Source organism: Falco punctatus (genome assembly GCF_963210335.1).
Source record: "Falco punctatus genome assembly, chromosome: 2".
Lineage (NCBI taxonomy): Eukaryota > Metazoa > Chordata > Aves > Falconiformes > Falconidae > Falco > Falco punctatus.
In genome coordinates, this window is record NC_137581.1 from 31,960,468 (window position 1) to 31,974,751 (window position 14,284).

The 14,284-nt window shown below is 44.0% G+C and overlaps 1 protein-coding gene across 1 annotated transcript in view; it reads left to right on the forward strand.

Moving 5' to 3' along the window:
- LCP1 (lymphocyte cytosolic protein 1) overlaps nt 1–14,284 on the forward strand; it is a 33,027-nt gene that overhangs the window by 16,872 nt on the left and 1,871 nt on the right. The window contains exons 7-15 of the mRNA XM_080375834.1: nt 1,540–1,705; nt 4,839–4,981; nt 7,021–7,116; nt 7,644–7,839; nt 8,545–8,623; nt 8,830–8,944; nt 9,773–9,906; nt 10,924–11,047; nt 13,123–13,247. Coding sequence (XP_080231960.1) covers nt 1,540–1,705; nt 4,839–4,981; nt 7,021–7,116; nt 7,644–7,839; nt 8,545–8,623; nt 8,830–8,944; nt 9,773–9,906; nt 10,924–11,047; nt 13,123–13,247 — 1,178 coding nt within the window. The remainder of the gene's footprint in view (nt 1–1,539; nt 1,706–4,838; nt 4,982–7,020; nt 7,117–7,643; nt 7,840–8,544; nt 8,624–8,829; nt 8,945–9,772; nt 9,907–10,923; nt 11,048–13,122; nt 13,248–14,284) is intronic.

A 14,284-nucleotide genomic window follows, 5' to 3' on the forward strand; every position in this document is an offset into this window, starting at 1 on the left:
TTTGACAACCAGGACTGAGCTAGGACATCACTGTGAACGCAGACGTATGCTCTGAGCTTCAATGCCTTGTGACATAGCGTCATTCACCTTTGCCAAAGAGGTCCTTTCCATCTTTGTGTTGGCACTCAGAATTTACCAGTAATGCCAGCAGATTATGCATTCCCCAGGTCCCTGTGGTCAGACACATATCCTGGGCTACACCAAAAGCAGCATGGCCAGCGGGCTGAGGGAGGCGATTCTGCTCCTCTGCTCCGCTCTGGTGAGATCCACCTGGAGCACTGCCTCTAGCCCTGGGACCCCAGCACGGGTGTCAGGGTTTAACTCCAGCCAGCAATTAAGCCCCACACAGCTGCTCACTCCCTCCCACCCACCTGCCATGGGATGGGGGTGAGAATCAGAAGGGTGAAAGTGAGAAAACTTGTGGGTTGAGATAAAGACAGTTTAACAGGTAAAGCAAAAGCCGTGCATGCAAGCAAAGCAAAACAAGAATTCATTCACTGCTTCCCGTCAGCAAGGAGGCGTTCAGCCATCCCCAGGGCAGCAGGGCTCCAGCACACTAAACGGTCACTTGGGGAGACAAACGCCATCACTCTGAATGTCCCCCACTTCCTCCTTCTTCCCCCAGATTTTACTGCTGAGCATGACATCATATGGTACAGAATATCCCTTTGGTCCGTTGGGGTCAGCTGTCCCGGCTGTGTCTCCTCCCAACTTCTTGTGCCCCCTCAGCCTCCTCGCTGGTGGGGTGGGCTGAGAGGCAGCAAAGACCTTGGCTCTGTGTAAGGGCTGGTCAGCAGTAACTAAAACATCCCTGAATTATCAACACTGTTTTTTTTCACAAATCCAAAACATAGCTCCATGCCAGCTACTCTGAAGAAAATTAACGCTCTCCCAGCCAAAACCAGCACAACAGGAAAGACATGGACTTGTTACAGCAGATCCAGAGAAGGGCCACAAAAATGACCAGAGGGCTGGAGCACCTCTCCTGTGAAGAAAAAACAGTTGAGAGACTTGGGGTTGTTCAGCCTGCAGGAGAGAAGGCTCCAGGGAGACCTTACTGCAGCCTTCCAGTACTTAAAGGGGGATTATAAGAAAAACGGGGACAAACTTTTTAGCAGGGCCTGTTGTGACCGGACAAGGGGAAATGGTTTTAAACTAATAGAGGATGTATTTGGATTAGATATAAGGAAGAAATTTTTGACAATGAGGGTGCTGAAACTGGCACAGATTGCCCAGAGAGGTGGTGAATGCCCCATCCCTGGAAACATTCAAGGTCAGGTTGGACGGGGCTCTGAGCAACCTGATCTAGCTGGAGATGTCCATGCTTACTGCAAGGGGGTTGATGCAGGGGGCTGCAGGACTAGATGACCTTTATAGGTCCCTTCCAACCCAAACTATGCTATGATTCTATGATTCAAGGTATGTGAATGCATTCACAGTGAAACTGCTCACAGATTTTACTAGTTTGGTCTGTGCTCCCTTCCTGTATCCTCAGCTCTCCAGTTACTGCTTCATTTGGAAGTTCTCTTCTCTCTCTAGGAAAATTTGAACCTGGCCCTGAACTCTGCTTCAGCCATTGGGTGCCACGTTGTTAACATTGGAGCTGAAGACTTAAAAGAAGGGAAACCTTACCTGGTTTTGGGTCTTTTATGGCAAGTCATCAAAATTGGACTCTTTGCTGACATAGAGATCAGCAGGAATGAAGGTATGTATAGCTCTACTGTTGTCACTGAACAGCCTTTAGGATAAAGATCTTTTTAAAAAAATCTGAGCTGAATTTTTTTCCAAGTATTTGTTGCCTGTCTTCTTGATTTCTCTAATTTCCCGTGCTCTTTACAAGTTCCAGCACTCCAAAGTCCAAGGGTGTGTGTAGGCTTGCATGTGCAGAGCTAATTTCATGTTCATTGGGTCAGGAATGATGGTCTACACCCAGGTATTGGTGTTTGGGCACTAAATCTGGGATAAGGAAATGCTACACTGCATTCAGGAAGCTTTGCTCTTTTCTTGCTCTTGATTGCCAAACATCTCCTCTTTCTTTGTGAAATCAGAAGTATAGAATCACAGAATAATTAAGGCTGGAAGGAACCTCTGGAGGTCCACCCTGGAGTTCCTCTGGTTCAGCCATCCCACTACTCACTCACAGCAGTACCAGTCTCAAGGTTAGATGAGGTTGCTCGGTGCTTTTTCCAGTGCTCTCTGGAGAGGCTGTTCCACAGCCAAACTACTCTTGCTGAGACATTTTTTTCCTTACATTTAATAGTTTGAATTTCGCTTCCTGCACCTTGTGACTGTAACATACTGGGGAAACACAGCTCTGGCCTCTCTACTGTTGTTGAAGACAATACTTGTTCCTCTCCTCCTTCTCTTTTGAAGCTAAATAAACCCAGTTTTCTCATCCTTTTCTCAAATATCATGTACTCCAGCCCAATCATCTTTGTCTCCCTCCACTAAACTTGCTGCAGTCTGTCAGTGTCTCTCTTGTACTGGGGAGCTCCAAACTGGACACAGTATTCCTGATGCCAAAATTTTCCATGAAGTAGCTTTAGCATGAGGCTGTGGATGTGTACATGCAGTCCACACATACCTCATCTTGCTGCTTTGTCCCCTGTGCCTCTGGGTAGTCTGCTCAACTAACAGTGACACTTCTTTCCTCCAGTTACCATGCAGGTGTTACCTTCATTGCTTCACTCCTTCCACATTTCTATCCCTTTCATAGCCAGAGCCACCAGTTTCCAGAGTCACCAGTCCCCATTCCTCTGTAGGTAGCCTTATCCACCTTATATCTATTTTTCCCTTTCTGGTATTTTCTCCTTCACTTCTCATCTCAGACTTCAGTTTGTCAGGTTAGATAAGCCAAGATAATTTTGATTTCTTTTCAGGTTCTCACTTTCCCTGATAGCCTTTCTCTGCAGCTGTTCCAGGTGAAACTGCCCTTTCTTGAATATGGGACACTGTGTTTCCAAAGAGCTCTCATGAGCACATGGTATCAAGGCAGTAATACATCCCAGCCTCTATGGGAAATAACTAGGATGCACTAATATCATGTTTGGTTTTCCCCTGGTCACATCACATGGTGGCTCAGATAGCTCAGGAGACATCTAATACACTCAAGTTGTTCTCATCCTTTGTCTGTATAAGCTTTTAGTTAACAGCAGTTATTCATATTAGTTCCCTAGTGAATGCCTTTGAACATGGCACTATTAAATTACATTCCGTTTTTATTAGTGTCATCTAGCTATTTCTGTGTGACTTCCTGATCATCCTCTGTATTGACCATGCCATCTAGTGAATATCATCATCAAATTTTTAGCACATTGCTAGTATTTGTGCCAAGATAATTGATGCAAAAAGAAAAACATTAATCCAAAAAACAATCCATGATCAAGACTGCACAAGAATCCTTCTTCCAGCCTACTTCTCTCCATGTTAACATTGTTCTCTTCATAAAATCCACTGCCTACTTTCAAATGCTTCTATTATCCCCTTTCTGGTTCAGTTTAACCCCAAAGCACTCTATATCAATTTATCTATTGAATTCCAGATACAGTAGGTCTTCACTGTTTCCTTTATATAGCAAATCTGTATTTCTTTCAAGCCATATTTCTTTCAAGGAATGACAAAAGATATCACAAGGAGATCACAGTAGTGTGACACACTCTCCCTTTTTATCACATTAACAATAAGTTTCCATGTTATTAGTTGTTCTTTTTGAAACTTGTTCCAGTCTTTCATGCTCCAGGATCAGCTGAACATCCTGCAGTTGCAAGGGTCAGTCCTTCCCTCCTGCCTCTTTCTCCTTCTATGAATGTAGCTGTGTTAATTTTTCTATGCAAATAGGCTACCTTCTCCAACTGACAGGTGAGTTAACTCTACTGGCCCATGAACCCATGAAGTCATGTGCAAAATCTGTAGAATACCTGTGTGTATCCAGTTTCAGTGTGAAGGTCACTGAGATTTCTTTCATCTAAGCTGCAGAAAGTCTGTGTTCATTTTCCCATTCCCATCCTACCTTTGTGCTCAACGTCACTGTGTCCAGCTCTGGAGCCATAAGCACAGAAAAAACATCAACCTGTTGGAGCAGGTCCAGAAAAGGGCCACAAAGATGATCAGAGGGCTGGAGCACCTCTCCTGTGAAGACAGGCTGAGAGAGCCGGGGTTGGTCAGCCTGGAGGAGAGAAGGCTCCAGGGAGACCTTACTGCAGCCTTCCAGTACTTAAAGGGGAATTATAAGAAAAATGGGGACAAACTTTTTAGCAGGGCCTGTTGTGACCGGACAAGGGGAAATGGTTTTAAACTAATAGAGGATGTATTTAGATTAGATATAAGGAAGAAATTTTTGACAATGAGGGTGCTGAAACTGGCACAGATTGCCCAGAGAGGTGGTAGATGCCCCATCCCTGGAAACATTCAAGGTCAGGTTGGACGGGGCTCTGAGCAACCTGATATAGCTGGAGATGTCCCTGCTCATTGCAGTGGGGTTGGACTAGATGACCTTTATAGGTCCCTTCCAGTCCAAACTACTCTATGATTCTATGGTCATCTTTTCATTAAGACCTGAGGCAAGGAAATCGAGTCATTCTTAGACCACACTGAAATTGTCTTGCATTTCTATATGATCCACTACTAGCTCCACAACTATCAGCCTTTTCTTCATTTTATTGATGAGACCCTTTTTCTGTTTATGTCCTCTGTCATCCTAACACAGCTTGGGTTTTGTCAACGCTTTGATTACTCACTTTTAGAAACTAGGGTAGCAAAATGTGTAAGAGAGAAAATACTTACACATTCTCCTCTACAAGTATTCAGAACATTATTACTTTTCTTTTTTCCTTGCTCAGCCTTGATCGCTCTTCTGAGAGAAGGAGAGAGCCTGGAGGATCTGATGAAGTTGTCTCCAGAGGAACTGCTGCTGAGGTGGGCAAACTATCACCTGGAGAATGCAGGATGCAACAAAGTCAACAACTTCAGCTCAGACATCAAGGTATGAGAAACACTGACCAACAACAGCAAAACAGCAGGTCCACTCCCAAATCCCTGTCCTCCATACAGGGATTGTGCACTGAAGCAATCCAAGCAGCTGAGACTGCTCTGCCAAACACATAGAGCTGGGCACAGTAAATCATTTCAGCGGGGTTTACCCTTCCACTCAGTAGTATTCCTCCTTCTGACCTCCCAGTCATCACGGCCAGCCCTAGCATACCAAACGCCTGGGAAAGGAATGGCTGGCTGGCTCTGGACAGGGCATACGCGCTCTACTGCTGTATTTTCAGTTCCCTGCCACTATTGCTGTCCTCCTTCCTAAATGTCCTTAAATGTTTCTTGACCTGGCTTTGGTTTGGAAAGGCTGGACCTTACCCAGACATGTAACCAGGTGTAGGGGAAGAGGATGGGCTCTTCCAGTTCCCCCACTTGATCTTTTCTTCACTACAGCACCTGGGTTATGTGCTTCTATCTCCCAGCCTTTGCTATAAATCTGCATGCACTAACCTGCAAGTTTTAATTCAGTAGGACTATTCAAAATAACATAGCTAGATGAGGAGGCACTTGCAAGGATGCATTCCTAGTCCATGCAGCATATTGCATGTACTTGGGACTTCACGGGCTTGTGGGTGCAGAGCTTTCTCTGTAGGACCTTCACTCTTCCCAGACAGAGGTAGCTGAACCTGAATCAGGTGCACACTGATGAGCTGCAGGCACTGAAGCTACAGTGAAAGGCCCAGACAGCTTCCCAGGGCTGTAGGGGGTGTATCAGGGAGGGTGTCTGAGCTGGCTTGAAGGAAAGCTAGGGGCTAGCCAGCACACCGACCTCCCTAGCCATGACCTGACCTTCCCACTCCCAGCAGAGCATGGGAAAAGCCCCACTCCAGAGATGCCTGGTTGTAAGCTTCACCAGGGACTGAAGCACAAGAAGTCATTTACCATGACTTACTTGACATACATAAAAAAACACCCAGGAAGGCAACAGGAGAGTCTGAGAGTCACATTTGACAATACAGTTTTTATTGTAACAGGTATTTGGTTCACTGGGTGGAAGTGACTGGAGAATATCGATGGAAAGGGAAGGGAATGGAGTCTTCCCATCTTTCTGTATGCTGGCCGAGAGGACTATAATGCAACTGATTAAATCCTATCTGCAACTGAAAGATAAATCACTAAATCACACCTACCATATTTACAGTTGGAAAATAAGGCACGTTTACCTCTTAGAGGCCAAGCCTTTAGCCGTTACAGTCATTCTCTAACTGTGTCTCCCCACCTCAAACAACCACTTTTTTGATATGTGGGTTGTAATGCATGTGTATAAGATTTAAAATAATTCGGGTAACCAGCTTTATATTTTGAAGAGTATGGGTTAGTTAGTCAAGTCCCTAAATACTAACATGTAGCTTTATTTTCAGTTAAGTTCTTTCTGAAATAAGATTATTTTCCACACGGGGAAGCAACATTACATTTCACAAAAGATTAAAGACACGACATGTTAAATCCTTGTCTTGGTTCCTGCTCTTTTGCCTGAAAAATGCTGATACTGTTGTCAGTTTTAACTTTGTCTGTGAATACTATGCTTTCTCTTCCATAACTGTTCCAGTGTTGCTTTGAAATCTGCTTTTAAACATCTGCTTTCTCCTTCTGCATTTTCTTTTATTAAACACTCAGCAGCCTGACTTCTACAGTATTATAAAGGTATGCATTTTCTTATCTCTAATTTAATGTTCAGATTAATTTAATTCTAATCTCTCTTTGTTGTTGCTGTCCTTTTTGTGAGTGCAACACACAGCATTTTGTCTCGTGTGTTGAGCGTTCTGCAGCATATATATATTGGCTTAGGGAAGAATCAGATCCAGCAAATACAGCATAAAGTAGGAATTGCTAAGTGCTTCCAGCTTAATTAATTTAATTATGTAGCCCAATGATTGATGTAATAAAAACAAAGCATGCAGGCACATTGTTCAGGGGAGCACTGGCATGCAAAACCTGGCTTTAGATGTAATTTTTCTTCCCTTTAATTTCTGTCTGTCACAGGACTCAAGAGCTTATTACCATTTGCTGGACCAAGTTGCCCCCAAGGGAGATGAAGAAGGCATTCCAGCTATCACTATTGACATGTCAGGATTAAGGGTAAGATGAGATAAGTTTAGAGTAAATGCCGATATTTTCTGTCTGTTACTTGCATTGCTGGCCAACACGGGGTTGCACCAGGATGTCAGAACAAGCAAACTCTTTTTAGCATTGCAACATGATCTTGTATTTCAGAAATCCAAGCTTTCAAATAATTAAATGATGTGGTTTGCCTTTTGTTAGATATTATCACTGAAACTTTAACAACCATTGAACCATGCTGCTAAACTACTAACAAGTAACAAGTGTATTTAAATACATTTATTTGGGAGTTTCATCAAACCATCCTCTTTTATATGGAATATAACTAAAAGCAATACGGTGAGATGGCTCTGCATTGTAGGTAAAGCCCTTTTGAAAACACAGACCTGCCATTACTAAAAGTGGGAAAGGAAATAGCTATAGATCTGACAGGGACCTGCTTGAACAGCCCCACACCTTGCTCACATGCAGAGATCCTGAGCGGGTCCTGTGTGCAGTGCCAGGCAGTAGGGTGAGGCTGATGGCCCCACTTTTTGCTGGTGCAGGAGAAGGATGACGTCCAGCGAGCAGAGTGCATGCTGCAGCAGGCAGAGCGCCTGGGCTGCCGGCAGTTCGTCACAGCCACCGACGTCGTCCGGGGGAACCCGAAGCTAAACTTGGCCTTCATTGCCAACTTGTTCAACAAATACCCTGCCCTTCATAAGCCAGAGAACCAGGACATCGACTGGAGCTCCATTGAAGGTAAGGAAAATGCAAATAAAGGATGTTTCTGGCCACCTGTGCCACAGTATCCCCAGCTCTGAGTCGATGATATGCTAACTCAACCTTACGTCCTTCAGACATATACTCACTGCACCATTAGCACAGGCAGCCTTGAGAAGGGGAAGCTGCTCTTTACCTGTGTGTAACTTCTCACATTTTAGGGGTCTGTCCTATGGATAGCACATGTTAAAAGACAAAAATGTTTGTGGGATGTCTAAACCAATACTGGTTTAGACATCCCACTATTGAGCATGCTTGTTAGTGGAATCTAGAGTTAATCTCACATTCCCTTAATTGAGAATATAATTTAAAAATCAGATCTTGCATTAACATGCTGCCTGCTTGCTCTGGGCTGGGGTCAGGACCACCCTTGTATGGATCATTTGCTGAGCTTCAGGTCCTCCTTTCCCCACCTCATAGTGCAACTGCTCATGCTGAGGCACAGGCTGTTCTTGATTTCTTGAAGGTGTTCAAGCCAATCTGCCTAAATACTGTAATATATAGGGCATGAAGAAAAATTACATGCTGCACCATACTCTCTTATTTCACCTGTCAGCCAGGGTCGCCTTCTGTTTATGGTTCAGTGCGCTGTAAATTCTGAGTTATAGTTTCATCACAAGACACCGATTTTACTGGACAGTTGTCTTTTTGCAGGCCTGTTGATTGATGTATTTGTTGGTTTAGGTGAGACAAGGGAAGAGAGGACATTCAGAAACTGGATGAACTCCCTGGGTGTCAATCCACGTGTAAATCACTTATACAGGTAAGAGGAGGTACTGCACTTCCATCAGATAATAAAGAGCCAGCAATTTGTTTACAAAAACATAAAAACATTTGGACCCTATAAGAATATATGCTACTTTTTTTTTTCCTTTTCTTAAGGAAACTAAGTTTACCTCTACTAATAGCTTAGTTGAGTTCCCTTCCCCTGTTCTTTGTCTAACAATACATCTTTTTTATTGTTTTCAGTGACCTGTCAGATGCCTTGGTTATCTTCCAGCTCTATGAAAAGATCAAAGTGCCAGTAGACTGGAACAGAGTGAACAAACCACCATATCCTAAACTGGGTGGCAACATGAAGAAGGTACAAAAAGCTGGAATAGTTCCAGTACTGATGTCTGTATCAATTCAAACAGCAATGTGGCCACTCATGTTGCTCTCAAGTCCCAAGTACAGCACATTAAATTACTTTTTTCCGTCAATAAATAATTTTTTGTCCTGAGAAAGAAACAAGATGTTTGACTCACTGGCTCTGTTGACAAGTGAACAATATTTGTGAAGTAAAAAGACTTGACAATTTTTTGTGTCAATATTTAAAAACTTTACTTGCAGACCACTTTTACTACTGTCTCAGTCACCAGTTACAATGCATCTTGACCGTGAGTCATATGGCACCAGCTTAATTGCAGCTGTCTGGATCACTGCCCTCTACAACAAAGGAAGACAGTGATGATAAGTGTTCTTGACCAGATGCCTCAAGAACCGATCACAGAGTTGCTGCTAAATACAAAGCTTTCTCCCAGCTACCTGGATGGCTAATTCTATCCAGTTAGGCCAGACTGATTAACTGACCTAAAGTATTGACTGGGACACTAATCCTTTGCCTCAGTGCAATGCCATGGTGCTGGAGGTACCCATGAGCTGTAGAATTGTATTTTCCAGGGTAATCTGTTTTTCAGTCCCTGATGATGAACTATAACATTTCCTTCTGTGTTAACTCTTTACGATGGTATTTTTGGGATGGATGGCTGCCGGTAGTCAAACAGCTGTATTATACAGAGCCCCAAAGCTCCTGTTTGCCCAGAAGGATCTGGGCTAAGTGATCCAAAAATAATTAAAGTTACAGTGTTTTGTCTTCTTTTTTTTTTTTTCTGTATTTTTGAGCTGCACTAATTGATCCTGTCATTAACAGCTTGAGAACTGCAACTACGCAGTGGAACTGGGAAAGAATCAAGCCAAATTTTCCCTTGTTGGCATTGCTGGGCAAGATCTGAATGAAGGAAACCGTACGCTCACGCTGGCCTTAGTCTGGCAGTTGATGAGAAGGTATGGCAGTCAGACACAAACTTTAGAACATTTTGGTATACTCAGTTTGCATTACAATAGTTTCCTGATGCTATCACTGAGAAGGATTTACAGGCTACAGCTTTCTCGATCCTCTGTTTGCACATATATGCAAAGACAGAGTAACCTTTTGTTCACTCCTAGTTAAGGATGCAATCAAGGAGCACATTATCTTGTGGGCAAGGCCACTGCAATCAGCTCATGCAGAAGATTATTATTGTCACTATCTGTATAGCATGAATAAATGTCCATTGCATGGAAGAGAGAAAAAGAAGTTGCGAGGTCTCTGTATCAGGAAATAGGGAGAACGTACTGGAAACAAGGAATTGATGCAGAAGTTTTGTAATCTGCTACCTGAAGTGGATGCAGTTCAGTAGCTGTCTCCACTTTAATGTAATTCTCTGTGTGTATGTGTGTGTGTTTAAGAGCATCATAACTTGGGGGGGGGGGGGGGGGGAAGACCCAGTGGTTAGGAACCGAACAGAGACTAAATTCAGTCTATAAAGCAAGGTATATGTTTATCAGGCAGATAATTAATCTAGGGATGTGGATTACTTGCCATCAGTTTGGGATGTCTTTCCAAGGTGTATGCTGACATGCAAGCAAAATATTCCAGGCTTGTGTTTATGCAGAAAGTCAGTCTTAGATGAGCATAACAATTCCCTTCTGGCCTGAAAGTCAGTGATTACTTTTTAAAACACTATGAGAATTAGTCATTTACACCAGGATCCACTAAGAGAGACCTTCTAGGAGTTTTGAGTGTCAAAAGCTTTTGACACTCCTAGAACAGGGATTACGGAATTGGGGATGAATCAGACCCGTTAGTATAATTATCGTGTTATAATATAATTCATATACATTGTGAGTGTGTGGGAAGCAGGAGAGTATCAGGTCTAAGAGGACCATTGGGTGATCCCAGTCAAGTGGCACACATACAGGATACTTCTGAGGTTATAGTAGACTTTGAGCAAATGCACTTATCCTGGCTTCCCTCTTAAGGTACACCCTGAATATCCTTGAAGACATTGGTGGTGGAGAGAAGGTCAATGATGAAATCATTGTCAGCTGGGTCAATGAAACGCTGACTGCAGCTGGGAAGGATTCAACCATCTCCAGTTTCAAGGTATAGTTTTGTTAAAAGTCTCTTAGGAATCTCTTTTTCCATGTGTTGGCGTGTATGTTATATATGTTGCCTGTATATAGATGTATATATGCATATACATGCACACTTTACATTATGATATAATTAGTGATACAGTGTGATTATTTTTCATTCCCTTTTAAAGGCATGTTCAAATATACAGATTTTATTCAAGAGGCTTTATTATGAAAAGGTAACAGAAACATGATATGAACATAACAGGAAACACCTTGAATGCCAGTTTGACATAGGACATCAAAGTATGGAGCCAGGAATGATGACCGAAATTAAGCAAGAGCTGCTGTGCTGTTGATTATTAAACAACAGCAATTACAAATGTCAGTATTAAAATTCTATTAAAACAGTATTAAAGTATATAAAAAAACGGAAATATGCTTATAACCTGGTAGTACCTTGCAGGTGTACCTTGCCCTATTTTGCAAGGTACCATATAACCACAAAGACAGACCAGTTCCAGAGAGCTTCTATTTTTGCTAATGCATCTGCAATGCTTCCCAAGCTGAGAAACACTCAGTGGCTGTAAATCAACAGTTTACACCAGGCAAGGATGGCTCCATCAGAATTCATGTAATAAGCTCAGGAGTTACACAGTCGGGGCCCCTTGCACCTCCCATCAGTAGTTGTGTATCAGTGTTATCTCCGCACAGGAAGCAAATTCACCAGCCCAGCACCCCATCTTTGCTTAATGACATTGCATTCTATGACAAGTTGACCCACTTAGTGGATGAGGGAAAGGCTGTGGGTGTTGTCTGCCTTGACTTCAGTAAAGCCTTTGACACCATTTCCCACAGCATTCTCCTGGAGAACCTGGCTGCTCATGGCTCGGGCAGCTGTGCTCTACACTGGGTAAAAAGCTGGCTGGCCGAGCCCAGAGGGTGGTGGTGAAGGGAGTTACAGATGGTGGCTGGTCACAAGTGGTGTTCCCCAGGGCTCAGTGCTGGGCCAGTCCTGTTTAATAACTTTATTGATGATCTGGATGAGGGGATCGAGTGCACCCTCAGTAAGTTGGCAGAAAACAACAAGCTGTGTGGGAGTGTTGATCTGCTCGGGGGCAGGAAGGCTCTGCAGAGGGATCTGGGCAGGCTGGACCAATGGGCTGATGCCAATTGTATGAGGTTCCACAAGGAGAAGTGCCGGGTCCTGCATGGGGTCACAGCAACCCCAGGCAGTGCTACAGGCTGGGGGCAGAGCGGCTGGGAAGCTGCCCGGTGGGAAAGGCCCTGGGGTGCTGGTCAAGAGCCGGCTGGACAGGAGCCAGCAGTGTGCCCAGGTGGCCAGGAGGGCCAGTAGCATCCTGGCTTGTATCAGGAACGGTGTGGCCAGCAGGGCCAGGGCAGTGACCGTCCCCCTGCACTCAGCACTGGTGAGGTCCCACCTCGAACCCTGTGTTCAGTGTTGGGCCCCTCACTGCAAGACAGACACTGAGGTGCTGGAGCGTGTCCAGAGACGGGCAGCGGAGCTGGGGAAGGGTCTGGAGCACAAGTCTGGTGAGGAGCGGCTGAGGGAACTGGGGCTGTTCAGCCTGGAGAGGAGGAGGCTCAGGGAGACCTTATCGCTCTCTGCAGCTGCCTGACAGGGGGGTGTAGGCAGGTGGGGGTCGGTCTGTTCTCCCAGGTAACAAGTGACAGGGCAAGAGGAAACGACCTCAAGTTGTGCCAGGGGAGGTTTAGATTGGATATTAGGAAAAATATCTTCACCAAAGGGTTGTCAAGCATTGGAACAGGGAAGTGTTCATCCCTGGAGGTATTTAAAAGACATGTAGATGTGGTGCTTAGGGACATGGTTTAGTGGTGGACTTGGCAGTGCTGGGTTAATGGTTGGATATGCTAATCTTAAAGGTCTTTTCCAACCTAAATGATTCTACGATTCCATGATATCTCATCCACTGGGGGGGGAAAAATCCTTGAAAGGTTTCTTAGTCTGCCTTTGATGAAAAATTATGCTAAGCAGCCCTTCATGAAGACCTGAATGGTATCTGACTGAGCTGTCCATTGTCATCGTGTTCTTGCGTCTAATTTTATTTTACAACTATGCAGGATAGCAAAATCAGCACCAGCATGCCAGTACTGGATCTCATTGATGCCGTTCAACCAGGGTCAATCAAATATGACCTCTTGAAGACAGAGGACCTGAATGATGAGGAGAAACTAAACAATGCTAAGTACGTTCATGCTAAGTGGCATGCAACACAAGCTACCTGCTAAGGCTTGCCTGAGTCTGTCTTTGAGAACTGCTCTGCTATCACTCTCATCTGGCACAACCTCAACTAGAGAAATACCTCCAGAGCTAAAAGCACGAAGACTAGGAGTTAGGCAGTAAAACCCACTATCAATGGAAATGAAGTGTGTAATGTTATAACTCCTGCTTTATAATCCCTTTGAAGGGATCAAAATCACTTGGCTTCACAAGCTCTTATTTTCTCTTATTAAATTTAAAACTCATTCAGAGATCAAGGAACAATGCCAACAATAGTGAGCCATGGAAACCAGTGATTAGAGGTCATGGTACCTCTTTTAGTCACATACAGGTGGAACAAGGGCATATTTAAGAGAGAAGGGGGAGGACAGGATTCATTCCTGAAAAACTGTTTTTATGGATGTGGATATTGATTTTTTTTTCCTGGGTGGAAACCATTTCCTAGCAGAGAGGCAATCCTGGGGGCATCTCCCTTTCAGAGTTATACAGATCACCTCTCAGTCTGATTATCAGTTTAGCTTCTCCTTTGCTATGTGGCAACTACAAAAGGGAAAAGGGCGACTGTAAGGCAAGCAGAACTGCCATAATTTTTATAGACTTTTTCCACTGTTCTTTTCCCCTTCCATTTCCTACCATCTGTTCTCTTTCTTTCCTTGCAGTCCTATGTGTACTTTTCTTCATACTTAATTTCTTCATCTCTCTACTGATGTTTCCCTCTTTCCCTGTCTCTTTCTGCTTCCCCCCCCCCCCCCCCCCCCGTATTTCTGCATTTTGCACAGGATTTCAGAAATGTATGTGCTCTGCAGTGGGAATAACCTGAGATTTTCTAGCTTTTTCATGAAAAAATAGAAGAGACATACCCCCTGGAGAACAGTCAGTAGTAGCCATGCAACAGTGCACTCTGAGCAGGGAGATGGGAAGGTTAGCTTGCATGTTTTGAGTATGACTCAAGCAGAAGAGAAGCCCCTGAATGTTGATTTCCAACAACACTGATGTCCACCA